Source organism: Vidua chalybeata, chromosome 6 (assembly GCF_026979565.1).
Source record: "Vidua chalybeata isolate OUT-0048 chromosome 6, bVidCha1 merged haplotype, whole genome shotgun sequence".
NCBI lineage: Eukaryota > Metazoa > Chordata > Aves > Passeriformes > Viduidae > Vidua > Vidua chalybeata.
In genome coordinates, this window is record NC_071535.1 from 62772214 (window position 1) to 62791358 (window position 19145).

Here is a 19145-nt window from a genome sequence, read left to right on the forward strand (position 1 = left end):
TTCATATCATGTGAATTACAGTGTATTTCTGCTTACTGCTGTGTGGTTTTGGTGGGTTGTTTTGTTTTTAACAGAGTTTTTGAAAGAGGAGTTAGGTTGAAGGCTGTTACTTTATTTATAGACTACCTTGAGATTGTTCTTTTGGCTTTCTCTCTTCTCTTGCTTTGGAAACATGAAACTGGCATAAGAAAGGCTGTCTGAATGACACCCCAGCTACTGCTCTAGTCCTCATCCCAGGAGGGACCTTGAGCAGATGTCATCAGCTATTTTCAGGTTTCTGGAGTCAATGGGGAAGTAGCCTGAAGGAACAAATGGTGGAACTAGTTGAAAAAGTATCTTCCTCAAGTTCTTCCTGGCCCAGAAGCCAGAATGGAACAAATAAGAATTGTTCTTGCTGGGGTGTAGCTTGACTCGGCTTGATAGATGTCATATTTCAAAGAGCAGACATGTCAATGGTTGATAAAATGCTGTCTCTACTTTTCAGATAAACAGAAACTCTTCTGTGTTTAGCTCTTGAAGAAAGGAATTGAATACAATTAACTGTTTATGTAATTTGTTAACTCATGTTAACCTTTTAAACCTGAGGTTGGAAACCATCTAGAAAATTTCTCAGAAAAATTACATTCTTTCACAGCATGTAGAATGCAGAGATCATTTTATGAGGGCACTGGTTTCTTCTTGCCCACTTGAAGCCCAAGCTAACAAACCCACTTCTGCTGTGGCTGCAAACATACAGGACCTTGCCTGTCAAAGCCACTGTCCCAGTGTCACTTGGTGCTCCAGCAGCACTGTGTCCCAAGGACAAAGTCCTCTGCTGGACTGGAACTTCCCTTCTGGGGAGGTATGAATAAGAATACTTGGGGTGAAAATAAATTTTGCTACAAACAATGCCCAAACGTATTTAAATCCTTCAATGGATTTTGGATGAGACTCAACATATGTGTATAATGCAACAGGGAATGACTGATGGTGGAAAGGAAAGCATTAAAGAAATCATCTGCCATCTGGTATTGTTGGTAGTTTGCTGGCATGAGGACTTGCAGATTCCTGTACATGTTGCCTTTGAGAAGATGTGTAAATATTTCTCTCTGCCATTATCATTAAAAGCTGTAAATATGTTTGGGAGGAAGAGTGTTACCAAGATCAGTTATGTAGTTATGTGCAGAGGAAAAAAAAAAAAAAAAGAAAAAAAAAAAAAGTCAGTATCTACTACAAAATAACCTGTAGTTGTTATCTACTAACAATTACAGCTTTGACAGTTTTTTTTTGCTGATAATACTTGGTGTGTAGTACTTGCTTAACGCTATTTTACAAATGAGATAACGTGAACTTCAATTTATATTATTACAATTTCAGCAAGTGCTGTTCTGAGTTAATAAAAATGTCTGTAGTGTCTCTGGCTAAACCAAACATAGCTGTTTACCATGGAGCAACGGGGTGTAAGAGATGGGGTTTCATAGTCCAGGGTGAAGATCTTACGGTTTTGATCATGTGAGCCATTATGATGATTTTACTAATTAATCACAAATTAACAGGAAGATGTCTGATTCAGATAGAAAACACATTTCTGAATTCCAGTTTTATGATCCGTTGCTGCTTCATGCCCAGCCTTTTGTCTCAATGTATAGGTGCTCCCCAAGGCTTGGAGCTGGCATGGGGTTATACTGCTCCCATGGGTCCCACATCTCTGGTCTTGGACTAGCAGCTGGGCTTCAGTTCACTTCAAAGCAGCTGAAAGATTTTCTCCTTCAAGCCAGAGAAGGGAAAAGCTTTGTTGTGGTTTGACACTGGCCAAACACCAGGCACCCACGGAAGCTCCTCGCTCACCTTCCCCTGCCACAGCTGGGCAGAGGAGAGAAAATTGAACAGAGGGTCCATAAGTTGAGATAATGACCCGAAGAAAACACTCCAGGGGCAAACCAGGCTCATCTTAGAGATACAAAGTGAATTTATTACTAACGAAATCAGAGCAGGATAATGAGAAAAACTTCTTATTTACCTTTCATTTATATATATATATGTGTGTGTATATACATATTGCTTCCCAACCTATTTTCTTAAGTATTTAGCGTCTTTTTAATGCTTTTTAATATTTAATGTCCTATAGTTTGCACTCTTTTTTTCTTACCCTTTTTAAACTACAGCCTGTGTATTTGGATCTTACTCAATTTTTCAGCCTTACAAGATGTAAGTAGCTTGCATGTCAGTGAGTGCATAATCCACTTCTGCTTGTAACTACAAATGACATTCATGTAGCTTAATTTTATTTTGCTCTCCAAATGTGTCTTTCTTTTAGTAGATACTTATAGGAAAAATGGCATTGGAGAGATGCAAGGGAGGTTTTTGCCAAGATATTGCAGAAAACTTGAAAATTTGAAGTTAACTTCCTTTCTGATCTTCCAGCACCACATATGGTATCAATCCAGCCAAATTTCTTCTGTAAGCAGAGGTACCCAGATCAACCCCAGCCCTACCAATGGGCATCCTCTTGTCTGTTTGGCTGCTGGAGCCTGGTGCTGTCAGAATGCTTACAACAACCCCTCAGCTGAGTGTAACTCACACTGAATTGCACTCAGGAAAATTTCTTAATGCCTTTGGCATTAAGTATTGTATACCAATGCCTTTGGCATGTATGTACCAATGCTTTTGCTTTAGCAAAGTAGCTGGGTGGGTCATGGCCAAGAATTTTTGAAGGATGTAGAAGCTGCCATAGCTGTCTGTGATAGTGGGAGTGCTATGTCTCATATAGAGTAAACCTCCCAAATTCCAGGTGTCTCCTATCTACCAGATGGGTTTTTTTTCTCCTGTAGAAGCTATTCCAGGAACCAATGCTTTGTATAAATTATTAAATGTTTATCACAGCAACAATTTTCACTCAGCTGGAATAACATGACACCAAAAACCTTCTCCTGGGGTCACATAAATATTCAATTGGTGTGAAATGGGCTTTGGGAGAGCAGAGATTTGAATTAATTCTTATACTTTCCAGAACCTTCAGATACTTTGGTACTGGTAGATGCAGTTCCATTAACAACCAAGGAAAAGGGGAGGAAAACCTAGGACTGAATGCCCATGTGTAGGGTGCAGACAGAGAAATCCAAGGCCAGGAAGGCTCAGAAAGGAAACACTTGAGGGTTTTTTTTTTTTAATTTTAATATCCCTATATCTTGTCTCTCCCTTACTCCACTGTTTGTTAAAAGAGCTTTGTTGATCCCTAGAGGACAAAATTCATGGATCAAACAGTATGCAGTTTTTAAATTGTTCTCTGCAATTTCTTGTAACTGGATTATTTTCTAGTTTCAGCCGCTTCTGTTAAAAAAAGAAGTTGCAGTAGCTCCTGCTAGCCACTGCCTTCTGCAAGCAATAGTCTGCTTCCTAGCAATTGTAAAATCTACATCCATGTTATTGTCACGTTACCTCTGTGGTATCTCTGTTCTCTCTATCCAGGCCTGTAAGGGAGGCTACATCAATACACGTCATGGGTACTTCAAGTTCTGTCTTTTACTTTTCCTGAGAATAAATCCATCTCTGTGCATAAGATGCTCTAGGTGCCAGGCTGATACAGCTCCACAAGCACAGAGTTAGTGTAAGCAGTCCCCTGGAAAGGAGGAAGAACAGTACCTGTGAGCTGTTCTGTGAGTATTCAAATTTTATCAGTCATCCTTGAGTATTCTTACAGTCCATGGCATAAATAACTCAGATAAAGAATTAACCGATTTATCTGAAGTAGCTACAAAACTCTGCAGGCAATTGCAGTATGCTTCCTTTTCCTGATGCCTCTCCCAAAATCAGCTTCTCAAAGCATCAACATAAAACTGACAAGTGCCTCATATTCAAACAGTTATTGCACAGAGCTATCAGCAAGCATTTTCCTCCCACCATCCTTGAGCACTGTTTCACACTTTTTATTTCTCCAGTACTGTCAGAATGAGAGAAATAAAAGACAGAAAAAGATTCAACCATCCAGGGCCACATTCCTTGTTTACCTCAGGTTCTCACCTGCTGCTCTGTTCTGCAAACACAGGCTCCTTTTTGCAGCATAAACACTTTCCCCATCATGTCTCCTTCCCTGCAGATCAATTCCTCAGGGTCAAGATAAACTAATGTATGTTATTACCATTTGTCCTGCCACATACCACCAGGGAGGAGGTCCAGGTACATAATGCTTGTAGCAATAGGGATTATTGTCTTTTTTTTTTTTTTTTTTTGGTGTATATTCCTAACAGGACAGTCAGTTTACAGAGAATATGATGGGTTTTTCTTTAGGGATATGGAGAAGAAAAAGAAAAAAGAAAGTGATGTCAGAGCTATATAACTTTTAAAGGAGCAGTGAAAAACTTTAACTCTGTGTAATTGTCAACCTAGATTTGTTCTCTTAGGGTTATTCAGTCTTTGCAACATTTTGCTCAGAGCATGAATATACTATGTATTGTTTTATAATTAAGTTTTCTTTTCTCCTTTTGTACTGAATTTTTTCCATGAGCCATCAGCAAATAGGAAACGGATTTATATCCATTATAAATAATAAGAACTAAGAGGTTCTACAGAGAACTAACTTGAAGATGATGAAAGACTTGGCTGTCAAAGCTGCACTAAGCAGCAATAGAGGGTTAATCTCTAAACCAAAGACCTGACTACCCAGGAGACCAAGTCTTCTTAGAGACAAGAAATTCTTCCGAAATCTAGAAAGAAATGCCTAAATGGCAGCTTTTTTTTTTTAACTGTAAAATTAGACTATGCAGCTAAGGACTATGTCAGTGTCTTTTTTCTAAAAGTATCTAGTGTTCTCTTTAAGCTCCTTGTACTAAGAATATGATACTCAAGAAACAATGGGCACATCTGCAGAATAGCTCTACACAGTGAAAACAAATGAGATGATGGATAGTTTCATTACTGACAGTGATTTTTATTAGTCTCGCTGATTATTTTCTTCCTTACATAAAAAAGGGGGCTGTGATTCAGAAATACATTGCAGCAGTTTGATAGCTGGTACTGCAGAGTTAGAGGAGAATAATCTTTCTTGCTGTTTGCTTCAGGTAAAATGTGAAATAAGAAAACTGAGACGTGTAATAGAAGAGAAAAATATCACAATGTAGAAGTTTGCCTACTTGAAAAATTTGTATTGGTATGTAAATTGGATACTGCTATGAAAATTCAGTTTTTCCTCTTCACCTGTTTCTTGACATTAGTATTTTCTTTATAATCTTTTTGCATTGTGATAGAAGGGTTTATTAGCAATGGACATTTCACTCATTTTGTCACTTCTATACAGGTATGTTCCAAGGATTGCAGTGTGTACCAGGCACAAGAATGAGGAACTCTTCAGAATTCTAGTTTAGCATTTGACCCAAATATTTAACAACAAAATTGAGTTTCTTCACTGAGGTAAATTAAATTTTACTAAACACATGGACTGTAAAATTGCTTTCTTTGTTTCTTTCTTTCATGTTAGCTTGATAAATTAATCTCATACTGCAAAAGTAACTCCATTACAGGAGATGATCAGGATGCAAACATAAATGTATAGAAGTAAACTATAAGCTTAAAACTAAGCATGCAATTGCTTACAGAGCAATTCTGAGCTACAGAATTGAATCCCAAACACTTTGTCGGAAAACACAGTCAGTTCCATGGATATAAGAAAATTCTGTCTATACTAGGAGAAAATGTCTCTTAAATTACCATATAAATGAAATATTAAAATATGGAAATCAGTGAGATTTCAAGAGTTTGTGTCTTAGCAACACAAAGTAAAATCTTTATTGATATGTTGTTCAGTTTTTAAATTAATCTACTACATACTTTAGCAAATCTACTTTCTAGACCTTCTCCATAGTGACTGACAGCTTCATGAGATACAATCATTGTGTTATTCTCTGTGGGAAAATTCTCACTGTTTTCAGTATGATGAAAGAATTTGGAAACAACATTTACTGCAAACATTGAACAAGATGAATTTTGCATTGCAGAACTTTGAGTAGTACAGAACTGCTCTTCTTGAGAGGTGGACTCAACAATTCTGTAAATACTGATTTTTCATACTATTTAAATGTATTAGATAAAAATTGATAGCAAAATAAATATTTTTGGGTGTTGCTGTAAATATTCAATGCTCTTATTCAGACAACATTTTACACTAAAGAATCACCCTGTCTCAAAACCTTTCTTGCAAGTTGATAGAAACTGTACTTCACAAGAATTTTAGAAATTAGTATGTTCGAGAAAGGACATTTAATATCATGCTGTTTTGTCCTTTGAAAATCTGCATAAGCATACAGTCAACAAAATCCTTCACTGAAGATATGAAAAATTAACTTTATGATTTATTTTAATTACAATTTGAAATTGCGTCTCTGGTTCCTGTTTTGAATAAATCTGGTTCCAACACCCTTGACTTTTATTACATCCTTTATTATAGCCATTTAGGTCCAACCTCCTGTTCTGCAGCTTTACCATTGCCATCACCAGACAGGGTTAGACACAGCTTTGTCAAGGCGTATTCTGAAAACCTTCAAGGGCAGGTATTTGACCTCTTTTTGGGTTACATGTTCTGATGATGTATCACCAATGCTGTAAAAACTCATTATGAGTGCTCAGTCTGAGCCTCCCATGCCATCATGTGTGGCTATTGTCACTGGTCAGATAATTTAGCACTATAAAGGGTTTATTACTGTAACATTTGCAAGTGGTTTCCCAGCAGTGGTAGGCTCCTGGAACTCCTTAGTTTATTTTTCATATTAAATTAGCCTAGTTTATTCAACTTCTCACAGTTTATTTATTGTGGACCTTCTTCAGTAGCATTTTATGGACCTTTTCCAGTTTTCTATCACCTCTCCTGAATTGAGTGGGCATGAAGTAGGAAAGCTAGACACAAAATTGTAGGTACAGCTATAGCCATGCCAAGTAGAGGATTGATACTGCTTTCATCTGCTGGCTCCATTTCTCCTCAGGTTTCTTTGTTTATGATACAAGTGCACAACTGGCTGGTGTTCAAGGTAGTGCTTCCCATAACATTCAGGTCCTTTCTGCCAGAGCTGCTGCTCAACATGAATTGACGTACGGGGATTTTTCAGGTGCAGGATTTTGCACTTGCTGAGCCTCATTAGTTTCTTTGGAGTAAGTTTCATTTTCTTTCTGGGCAATAGTTAACACTGGCTATAGTGAACTTTTGAGGTGGCTATATTTCTTAAGGAAATAATTGGCATAAGATATAATGCAGGTGAATTAGGTTTTAATTTAGGGTTCTATTTCATCTGACATTCTTGAAAAGCACTGTGGAAGTACAAAAATTAATTTAAAGCATGTCTTTCTCATAGCCTGTTCTAGTGGTAAAACAACTCAGTCCTCCTTCTGCATCTTTCTAAGTTTTACAGATCTCAAATAATAGAGATTTTCACAAGGCTAGATGTATTATGATGAAGCAAGACCAAATCTTATTTCCTTATCTCTTCTGACAAAGATGATCTCATGAAAAAGGATGTTTATCACAAAGAATTAATCTCACTGTCAAAACGAAAAACCTAAAAGTTAGGTTAAAAATTCAAGAAGATCAACCTTAGGCTTTAAGTCATGATTTTGGTTCTGTTGGTTGTCAAGATGGAAGATTTTAATCTAGTTCTGTTTGATCCAGATCTCTCCATATTTCATCGGTTTTAGAAACGATTTATAAAAACTTACACAGAGATAAATGTGAGACCAAGCATAATGTAACTAAATATTTCATTAGACAGTGCTTTTGAGGGTAGTTTATTTCAATGACCTTCAGAACCAATGTAGCCCATGCATATGAAGCCTAAGAATATATGCATTTCTTACATATCTTAGCCATCAATTCTTAATTGTTCTGTTATCTGCACTCTAAAAAGATCTTCAAACTCTCCTTATTTACCAAAGAACTATATTTCAAGATCCTCATATGATCATATTTTACAATTATCAAATTTCGTCAGTTGACAGTGTAAAGGATTTAATTTAAAAATTGTCTTTGTAGAAGTATTTTTTCTTCTCTTTTGCAGACCTTAACCCCAACTGTCTTATCTGTTGTTTCATGCATACATACCATTATAAATAGAGCTTTATAATTATAATATGTATAATTTATGATTTTCTAGTCCTAGCATTTAATCCTTGTAGAGGGTTTCTGAGCACTGCCTTACCCTGGCCTTCTCTTCCCATTATTTTGTGTATTATGTCAGTGAGATCTACTTGAAATCTACTAGTGTCAGTGAAATCTACTTGAATTCAGGAGTTCTGTAAGTCCTTGTGGAGGATTGTGGACCAGAAATTAGAAGAATGGCCTTGAGTACCAGGCAGCTGCCAGCCTCTTTTCCAAGAGTGAGCGTGATAATCTCTTTCATCTGTAATTTTACTTGTGAGCCCCTCTTCTTCCCCTCTGCATTTTGTAATTACTACCATTGGAGAGCCAGTAATGGCCCTCTCTTGTGTGCTGCTAGAGAAGGAGCCTAATATATACAGCTCTTCTACTTCATAGGCAAGTCAAAAGGTGTCAGCCAAGGTTTCTCAAAGAATAGATCTGCCCTAGAACCTGACAAAGGTTTAGACCATTACAGTGGAACAACTACATTTGCTTTTTGCAGATTGCATATATTTATCACCTATTAAGTTTATAGTTTTTATTATACTCTCTCTCTGTTTTTCCCAGCTGACTTCCAGGGTATAGATTTGGTTTTAATCTCGATGAATCCACTCTGATGTCTACATTCAAGCTTGAAAGTAAACAACACAGATTTTATTCTACCTCTTTTTGTAGCTTGCTTTTAGTTTGCCAGAACTTGTTGATCAGCAAGTCAGCTGGCTGACTTATTCTGCCATGCAACATTTACAGTGCTGTCTCTCAGCAGGAAAAAGCTGTTCTCAGAAGCTTTTCTAAAATTGCAGGAGTGCAGAGGAATGCCTCATCTATTACCTTCAGACAGCTGCTGGAGACCAAAAAATGAGTAAGATACATACTATAGCACTATAGCTTCTGCATCTTTTCTTAAACTAACAACAAACCTTCTGTAGATGTTGCAAACCAACCTGAAATGTGGTCAGCTATCCTGAGGAGGTAAGATTATTTTTTCCCCTTATGGTATCAATTGGATGTGTCAGCTGTGTGTTATGTAAAAGCAGTATCTGTTATACTCTAAAAAAAGTGCTGGGGAATACCTTGCCAGTTAGGATGCAATTTTTATTTTGCCTGCCTTTCTACATGCATGGATGCATTGGTTTATATATTGGTTATTTAATATGTTTTCATAGTGGAAAAACATTCTTACACCAAAAAAAAAAAAAAAGTGTGTATCCATCTTGTTTGCTTAGCTACACTGATATAGACAAAGTAGTATAATTTATAGTACAGACTGGCCTGTAGTAAGGAGTGGCAATTATGTAATTTTTTTAGCAGATTGTATATGACAAGCTCCAGTCAGCTATGGGGAAGTTCTGCTTTTACTGTCACAGGAAATCTGACAGCACACAAATGGAGCCACATACTTTGAAGGAATACTGCAGTAACCTGTGCTAGTTAGGTGATTGAATTAACTTCTGATGAGTAAATAATGTTTGTATCCCTAAATGGAGAACAGGATATAGTTATGGCTAGATGCAGGCTAGAATATTTGACTGAACTAATTTAGGAGGACCAAAACCCCCTAGATTATCGTGGTAGAAAAAAAAAATAATAAACCCAAAACATTCTACGGGAATTGAATGCTGCTATCATATAACTTATTTAGAATCCAGAGAGAATAATGTGAGCAGAGAGCAACGAGGAAAGTAATAAAACCCTTTTTTGTTTGAATCTTCTGTTGTCTAGAATGAACTACTGGCATACGCTGTAGAGAAAGGGGAAATTATGATACAAATACCACAGAAATGGCCCACATCAGGCTGGAATTATAATTTTAGTATCCTGTAAAAAATTATCTGCAGTAAGGTTGAGACTCTAAGTTTTATAAAATACATAGAAATAAAAAAAGCTGGTGATGCAACTTAGGGACACGGCGCGAGGATGAGGATGGAGGCGATATAACACCAACTTAACTCACAACGTTGAGATTTAAATGCAGCTGTTGCTGCGTAAAGGAGATGCAATTTTTACCTCGCTGCCCTTCACCTCAGTAGGAACACCTGATGTCTTCTAAAGGGAGACGAGGGTACAGCAAGGCAATAGAATAACGGGGCTGGGGCCAGCGCTCCTCCTCAGCGGGGTCCGCGCAGCCTTTCCCACCGCTGCCCGCTGACACCATTCCCGTCCCGGGGTGCGGCGGCAGGAACAGCCCCGGCTCCGCGCCCGCCCCTCGCCCCTCAGGCCCGGCGTTACCGCCTCCCCCGCGGGCGCCGCCGGCGCCATTCCCTCAGCCATTCCCCCAGCCGTTCCCTCAGCCGTTCCCTCAGCCAATTCCCCCAGCCGTTCCCTCAGCCAATTCCCTCAGCCATTCCCTCAGCCAATTCCCCCGGCCGTTCCCCCAGTCGCTCCCTCAGCCGTTCCCTCAGCCTCCGCTGCGCGGCGGGCCGGGCCGCGCCGCTGGGTGCCCGCCCCCCGCCGCCGCAGCCGGCGGGCTGGCAGCTCGGAGGCTGCTCCCCGCCAGGATGGTTCACCACTCGGGCTCCATCCAGTCTTTTCGCCAGCAGAAAGGTCAGTACCAGCCCCGCTGTCCCCAGTCATCGGGAGGCCCCGCGCACCTGCCCGCCCTGCGGGAGGGGAGCGTCGGGGAGGGCGCACGGGTCTGGCCGCGGTGTCCGTGCAGCATCGCCCGTGGGTGCCGGTGCGTTCTGGGTGCGTGCCTGCAATCTGCCCGTGGGTGTCGGCATGCGGCTGAGCCCGGGTCCTGCTCTGCAGGCGCACCGATGCTGTCGGATGCGCTACTGGGCGTCAATGCGGCTGCGGCGGAGGGGAGCGCAGCCGGGCCGAGCCCAGACCTGTCCGGGCCCCGGCTGCTGGGGGGCCGAAGGGCCCGGCCCGGCCTCGACCCGGCCCCGCCCTGCCTAAGTTTACTTCCCGAAAGGCGGTGCTGCTTTGGTTCTCACTGTACAGGTGAATCTAAAGATGCCTATATGCGTGATACAGGTCGTTCACCCTCTACAGTTCACTGCAATTGTTTCCAGGTTTGTTTTTAGGTTTTAGTCTTCACGGCATCCTGTTATCCAAGTACAAAAGTAGAGGAAGAATATTAGCCATAATTGGGAGGAGGGCTCTGGTGTTCCAAGTGCAGATACAACTTAGGTTCAGTCTATGTATTAGGTTATCTTTTTGTCTGGGATTTTAATTGCCAAACAGAAGCTCTTTGCTGGTCAGCAAATATAAAGGTAAATTTCCAGTTGTTATATATCACTATAAAACCTGTATTGTGTTCATGTTAGAAAAAAGGTAATACTCTCAATGAACTTTATTTATTTATTTCTTGATCATGGAACCAATATTTTTCTATATTTTTTATCTCTAATTCTACTTTGATGGGCCAGATGAACCAAGATTTCTCTAACTTTGCTCTCTTTCTGTAATTGACAAACTTTTTTTTTTATTATTCTTATAGTGCAGTATGCCATAAATTATGATAGGAAATTGTATTCTTTATACATAAATGATGAGGTCACTTATTGGATTTTGCCTCATTCAAGTTCTTCTCTTTGACTGGTTACTTGAAAATAAATAATTCAAAACACTTTTTCCATTCTGGTAATCCCATAATAAATTTACTTCCTTGCTGTAGAGGTTTTGGATTTAATGCCACATTTAACTGCACTTGTGTGCAGTAATGAGTGGTGCTGTCTCAGACTGTAGAAAGTCTAGTTATGTCAGGCTCAAAGGTAATTAATTAGTATAAAAATGTATTTTTTCAACTGTCAAGTCTACGTTTATAAAAGCATTAGAAGCCTTGAAGCCACAGTGTTAGTCCTTACTTTTTCATAAGACAATATTTCTTACATTACAGTAATGATTAGCAAGCTCCAGAATGATTGTCAAGGCTCTTCAGAAAAAATGAAACTTGTTTCGTGTTCAATTTCTCTTTCAACAATGTCTGTCAGCTTTAACTATGTTCAAGTTCTTTGACTTGTGATTTATGAAAGTCTACGTTTGCACAAGTCATAAAACTTTGTAAAAACTAAGTGAATTTTGCCAGTTACTTTTTGAGAAGATTGTTGTTCTCATCTCCTTATTCCCAAAAAATCCTGATTTAGGTACCTTGCCAGTCATCAGGCTTTGGAAAAGAGAGGATGCTTTTACAGAGCTGGGTAACCTGTACAGTATTGACTAACATGACTGGCTTTCCTAAAGTTCTCAAATGCAGTGTGCTTTCTACAAAATGTGCCTGAGTTCAGTCTCTTTTTCTCAGCCTAAAGCTTTTAGGAATGGGGGAGGACAGCATAAAATCTTGAGCAAAAGGCTATAGCAAAACTGAGCAAACATAAATGGCAATCAAGAATTCCTCATCTTACCGGGAGGTATTGAGAAAAAGCTGATAATGTGGTACTCTGAAGTTCATGGACACTGATCTCAGAGGCAAAAAACATTGTGTCCTTTTGTTCTTTTAATTTAGTACTTTATATCAATCTTTATTTAAAATTTAACCTTTTGCTCACTGTAATTTCTAGCTCACTTTGCTGAGATGTTGACTAAATGCATTATTTGTTTTCCAGCTGCTTACAAAATAGCGCCCTAAATTCCCTTTCTTTATAGAATTAGTGGTAATCTTCATGAAATGGCCAAATGCCCATCACAGCTGTGCCTTGTATGCTTCACTTGCATTAAGACCAAGCTTCATTTTTTTTTGGGGGGGGGGGGGGGCATTGAAAGGGCATTCTATTTGTGTGGGTTCTCAATCATATAGGAAAAATACACATCAGGAAGTCTCATAGTTCCTGAAAACAAATAGAAAATAATTTTAAACTCTTCAGAAAGAGAACCTACCTATTGCCAGGTAACATAATATTCAAAGTCACTTGCTAAAGAGGAGTAATTTTTAAAATGGGAGACAAATAGGGTAGAGATCATTCTTTTTTCCCTTAGTTACTCTGAGCACTTTGCTCTAGCTGAGAAATTTCAGTAAAAAAGCTGTTTTTACAAGTTTTGGAGGAATAAGAAGATTAAGTTCTCCAGTCTCTTGGGTGTTTTGGAGCCTTCAACAGGAAGGAGAAAAGAAAGAAAGAAAAAAATTGTATCTCAAGGATTTGTTACTGTTTAGAATTAAGGTGTTGGTTTTCTTTATCTTTCCTTTCTTGACAAAGTGAGGAGGTGTTCGGAGTAGGAGGCTGCTGCCATCTTTTTGTCTTGCTCTTTGTTCAAATTGTGTATGCAGAGTGAAACCTTCAGTTTTAAAACCTGCAGCAGAACTCAGTGTAGTGTTAGAAAAATACACAGAAAGGGTTGAAAAAATTAATCTCATTCTTCTTCACGCCCACAATTCTTGTTCTTCTATTTGTATCCAAAGATAATGTCTATTGAGAAGAGCATTGTCCTAGAGGTAGACTAATCTGTGTCTGCACAGCAGTGTGTTAGATCTGTTTAGCCATCTGTATAGTATTTTCTGGCTATTTTTAACCTCTGCTTTGGCAGAAACTGTTTTTTCTGAAATTATTTTCCTCAGTAATATTCTCAGATAAAAACCATATTAGTAAATATAGACCTTTATGCTTTTTTACTTTTTCAAAAGGTGATGCAAGCTACAGCCTCTGAGGAATTATGTCAGAGGAAAGGGAAAGAAATGTTTCTATTTACTAGTTTCTTCCCAACCATCCTTTACAAAAGAATAATTTTCTTCCTTAGAGATTAATATGCAGGTAATATATACTGTATGTTACTGTATATACTTCTTTAATATACAGGTTTGTTTCAAACTAGTAAGTAATTAATAGTTATTCATAAAGGTGAAATAAGATAATGTTGATAAGAGCAAAAGATAATCTCTACAGTAATTTGTAATTTAATAATTCCAGGGAAAGATAGCTAGTTAGGAATCCTAATCTTTTACATGTAGGACATAAAAACATGCTGCAGCCTTATGGTAGATTTTGTGTTTTCCATAATAGGTATGGGGTAGGTGCTAAGCAATTGCTTGTTTTATTAGGGGACTTCACTGAAAACTTGTATTCTTCAGAAGGAAAGGCGACCTAATTTACAACAGGCTCTTGTAACAGATACTTGGTGAGTGGGTTTGAATAAACCTGGGTTTAAAGTGCAGGTCAAGGCCATTACTATGCTTAAAATCTTAGACGTCTAGGACTTCTATCCTCATACACAGACTAAAATTTCCTGCATACTTTGCTGGGTGCTTTTACTGAGTAGTGTTGTTTTTTTAATACCTCTATGAAAGCTTTTTAATGAAGGAGTTCAATGCTAGGAAAAAGAAAAGATGTTTGTGCTTTAAAATTGAGTTGCTTTCATCTTGATGTGTGAACTTTAAGAACGTGGACTGCAGATTGAAATCCAGTGGCTAACCTGGGCTGCTTCTCATGTTTCTGGTCAAGGAGTTAAATATTTCCTGGTTCAATGCAGCAGGAAGGTGTTAATCAACTTCAATACTCATTAAGTCTTTGAGAGTACTGATTTAGCCTCTCAAGGGATTTATCTTGGAATAGCTTAAACTTGAGACTTCTGAAGAAATCAGGATCTTAATGAAAGATGTATTTCTAGATGTATTCCGATTCTTATTAGTGCCAAATATTTTGTTTCATTTTATATACTGCTACTTGAAGTTGTAGTGTGATTTAGAGGGATTGAGGATTGGCTTGAGAATCTCTAATTGCTCTGCCTTCACAGGATAGCTTGTTGCTTCATTGCCTTTTTTGTTAAATCACTTTGAGCTAATTTGAGAACCACTGTTGTTGTGGAGTAAAGCTTTCTGTTATGGTTGCTTTACTCTGATTTTAAGATCTTAATGACCTGCATTCTTCATAAAACAACATGTGAAATTGACTTGCATTTCTTGTGAATTTTAATGAGAATTTGTAAACATCATATTTTATATTGCTCTAGAGTTTTCAGTATTCAGGAATTTGGATTTGTGATTAAGAATCTCATCGAGACTTCTCCAAGGATGTTTGGTGCTTCTGTGGCATAAGTAAACCTAGTAAACTAACAATAATCTGAAGAGATGACGGAAATTACTAGAAGATGGAATTCTGTCACACAAAAATTTATGAGAGATTGTGACCCTTTGCCACTGTTCTCCAGAGCAGAAGGGCCAAGTTTTCATGTCAGTGTGAACGAAACAATTGTTTTGGCCTCAGCTCTTCAGTTTTCATTCCAAGGAGTGCTAACATATACAGAAAGTTTCAAAGCCATACTCATTTCATATGGAAGCTGAGAGCAATGCAGCAATTAATACAGTCCCTTAAAACAATGCTATATTTAAACATTGTTACTTAAAATGTTTTTTCAGGGCACTGAAAGGCAAGGTCCAATGTTTAATAAGGCTGTATTTGCTCTTACTTCTTTTGCCTGATACAACTGCTCAACCTAGGATGCACTCCATCTTTTTCACTCAGACACTTCTGATGGGCCCATAATATGTCTTTTTATTCCAGATTACACTGTTGTGGGTTGCAATTTCAAAAAATATAGAGCTTTTTTGAAAACAATCACTAAATGTGACATATTAATCCTTATATTATGCAGGTGCATGAGTACTGTAGAAAAAAAGTAATTTTTTTTTTTTCACAGAATGAATATTTGAAATGAGAAAGCTAAGGATATCAGAAAATTTTGGGATGTCATATAACTTTAGCTGGCTATAGGTGATGATGATGCTGTGATTAGATATCTGGGCATTAACTTCCTACATTCTCTTTTAAGTATAGCTTGATATAGTTGCATCTGTGGACAAACCTTGTACCTATTCCACAGCTTTTCAAAATTTCCTGAATAAGGACCTGTGAAAATAGGCCACCCTTGCCACCACTCATTTTCTTTAGAACTCTCGTCAGTTATATTTCATTGGGTAGACCAAAAAGTTGTGAGTTCCTGATCTGCCTTCATATTTTGGTTTATTTATTCTGGTTTTTGTCATTTTTGAAATCTGCTAAATGAGTGTAAATGAAACAGCCCTGTCAGTTTATCTTCTATTGTAGTAGTATTTTGAATATATCAGTTTTTGTTGAAAAGTCTTGCAGCAAAATCAGCACTAGTCAGTATATTTTATGATTAGAGGTATTTTGAAGTTCCAGTAACTGTGGGAAATTGAAACACTGTTTTAGCTAACACTACCACGAGCCTTGCATTACAATTAATGCAGATGGCTAAGTAGTAACTGGGAAAGTAATGAAAGAAAAAATAGCCATCCATATTTTAGACATAGTGTGACAGCAGAAAGTGGATGTGCTAAATTCACAAGTTTGCTGAGCAAAGGGGAAGATTATGTGTTTTCTGCTTCAACCTGTCTAAACTGAAGAAAGTGTCTGTGTTGTCTTTTGACAAATGACATTTGCAGAAAGCATTGTATACGTGGTTACCCAGATTACAACTCTTTACCAAACTGGTTCTGGAGTTAGGTCGGTTCTGTATATTCGATAGCCTATGTTACAGTAGGTTATTTATTAGAGACAGGTGAACTCAAAACCAAACTGCAGTGTACAGCAACATGTTTTAACAACTCTGAGCTACAGTGAATGCAAATTGATCACTGTTTTCTCAGAAAGAGATTCTGAGTCTGCCTCAATTTGGATTATCATCTGTCTTGTGAGGGCTTTTAGCCAGTGCAGTTACTTAAGGGAGGAATTGTTCATTTGTCTGACTGGTGAGGTCACAGTTTAATTCACAGTGTATTTGAGTATTTAAGTGAGATTTTGAAGAAACTGGTACCTTAGGTTTTCCTTCTGGATCATGTCTCATGTTCATACACCAAGCAAATAGTGACATCTATTATGTAACTGTTTGATCTGCTTAAAGGTAGGATCTTGTGAGTGGGAAAAAAGATGCCATGAAAGCATGCTGAGTTAGATTCCATCTGTAACTCAGCAGAAGGAAGTGTACTTTGAAGAGTATCTGCAAAAATCCTTTTTGAACACCAAATTGCCACTGTTCATATGTTTTTTATTGATTTAGTTAGTGACAACATGGAACAAAGCCACATGTGTTTTGTTACTTCTTGTGTGTTGTTTTTACTGGGTTCCTGTGTGGGACCCTAGCACAAGAAGGATGTGCAAACAAAAGAATTTTAGAGCTCGCTCAAATCTGCGTTGAAAAATATTTAAGTACATCACAGTTACACAAGAGTTGTAACTAGTCATGTATGGTCCAGATAGCTCCTGTGATGATGGCAAGCTCTGGAGTTAGAATATGTTTGAGATGTCATATTCTATCCTCTGCTTGTCTGATTCAGTAGAATTACTGTTGCTCAAAAATTTCTGTACTCCTTACTGTTTGTTTAGTAGCTTTATCAATAATATCTCTTTATAATTCAGAAGGTCTAATGTATATAATATTTGTGTTCTCTTATCTTTCTGGTTCATTAAACTAATGGAGTTAGTGCTTTTAATGAATTAATTTTCCTGAAGCATTCATTTTGTGGGGATTTTTTGTGGGAGAAGGAAGTCTGTTTTTAGCTGTGGGCTATATTGTTGTCTGGCGTAAAGGACAGGTGTCTGCCAAGGAAGGTGGGAACATCCCTTGGAATGGAAACCCTTCCCTCCAAACTATTATAACTTCGAAATTACAGGGATTTCAGGCAAAGATATGGGAAAAGGAATAATAGTTCTTTACTGTATATTTATGTAACAAGACAAACAACCCCGGCAGCAACACCAACCAAAACCACAAACAAACACCTTTTAGGATATTACTTGGAATTAAATATAATGTGTTGGTAGGGAATAATCAAAACTTTCTATTCTTTTGTGGTGTTGAAAAGGAACATCTACAACTTTTTATTACTTTATATTGTAGGAAATCTCAAAATAAACCTGAGATTGACTTGTATTTGAGCTGAGGCATAAAATATTTTGAAATCTGCCTTCATAAATGCTTGTACTTTAATGGAAGGGGTTTCTTTAGAGAGAAGAATGATTTTTCATGTCATGGTGACAATGATCTGTTCATCAGTCTGACTGGGCTTTTTTCCGTCTTGGTTGCCACTTCGTGACTTTTTGTTCAATTTTGGCATGCTGGTTCTGGAGTATTATCTTAGGGGCCTACGAGTGCCATAATCTAGTTAATGTATAATCTATTAGACATGATTAATTTCATACCTATGGCCATCATAGGTATTTGCTGTCAGTCTTTTCTGCCTAAGCAGAACGAATCCAAATTTCTTGCAGCCTGGAATGGAAAGAAGGCAAAGCAAGGCATCAAGTAATGGATCAAACTGGTTATTCAGCATTTTTTTCCTTTAACAAGGGAAAAAAATAGAGAAATGCTTTAAAAACATTTAATTTTAACTTTAATTTTGAATACCAGTGCAAAGGTATGAGGCTTTCCCATTTCCTTTTCAATTTCCCAGTATTTTGTGTAGAAGACTGTGCTATTAAGAGCAGTGTGTGACAGGTGTCTGTTATTTTTGTGTTTCTTGGAGCCCTTTCATGGGCTTCTGAAGAGGCAGGGAGGGAATAAGTGGCTAAAAAGGAGGTCACATTTTTGTGAATTCGAATATGTGACTATGTGAAGCTGTTTCCTCTACTGCACTCATCTGGCCATCCTTTGCGTGACACTGCGGTCTCAAAATAACCCGTTTCTACATGGCTGTGAGATCTTTAGTTCATTTTCAACATGCTTGTCAAGCTGCCAAATGTCCATTTATATTTTATATATCTGGTATATGTGTCCATACTTTTTTCCAGAAAAAGAAAGCAGTTATCAGTGCAAAGATGCTAGCCTCAAACCACCACTCTCTACAGTAATTGTGAGCATTAATATGCAAAAGAAAAATATGCAAAAAGAAATGGTAACAGCTGAATTCACATCAGAAGCTTTGCCCAGAACATTTCATAGATTTCTTCAAGAATATCCTCAAAGCATATACCTTCATGAAAAATACATTTAGTTAGACTTTTAGTTTACTTTAGCTTTTTTATCTTCATTAGGGTAATTTCCTCTTTTTTTTCCTCTCTCTTTGAATTACACTGTTTTCCAGAGGTGAAGGGCTGGAGGGGAGAGGGGCAACACTATTCTTTTGCTACTATTGTCATTATTTTTTTACTGATTGGTAGGT

At 37.9% G+C, this 19145-nt stretch overlaps 1 protein-coding gene and 2 long non-coding RNA genes across 6 annotated transcripts in view; 2 read left to right on the forward strand and 1 right to left on the reverse strand.

Annotated features, from left to right (window-relative positions):
* Positions 1-115: 115 nt before the first annotated feature.
* Positions 116-10891, reverse strand: LOC128789248 (uncharacterized). Of its 4 annotated transcripts, none has more exons than XR_008431361.1 (3): positions 10687-10891; positions 3418-3598; positions 116-512 (listed from the first exon to the last, which is right to left on the reverse strand). It is a non-coding gene; the product is annotated as an uncharacterized LOC128789248 (long non-coding RNA). The 4 variants fall into 4 exon arrangements; XR_008431362.1 differs by having other exon boundaries at positions 116-1107; XR_008431364.1 differs by having other exon boundaries at positions 10648-10891.
* LOC128789249 (uncharacterized) lies at positions 4835-6389 on the forward strand. Its single transcript, XR_008431365.1, has 2 exons — positions 4835-5125; positions 5273-6389. It is a non-coding gene; the product is annotated as an uncharacterized LOC128789249 (long non-coding RNA).
* The window catches only part of ANO3 (anoctamin 3), an 84425-nt gene continuing 75804 nt past the window's right edge, over positions 10525-19145 (forward strand). The window contains exon 1 of the mRNA XM_053944984.1: positions 10525-10639. Coding sequence (XP_053800959.1) covers positions 10594-10639 — 46 coding nt within the window. The 5' untranslated portion in view covers positions 10525-10593. The remainder of the gene's footprint in view (positions 10640-19145) is intronic.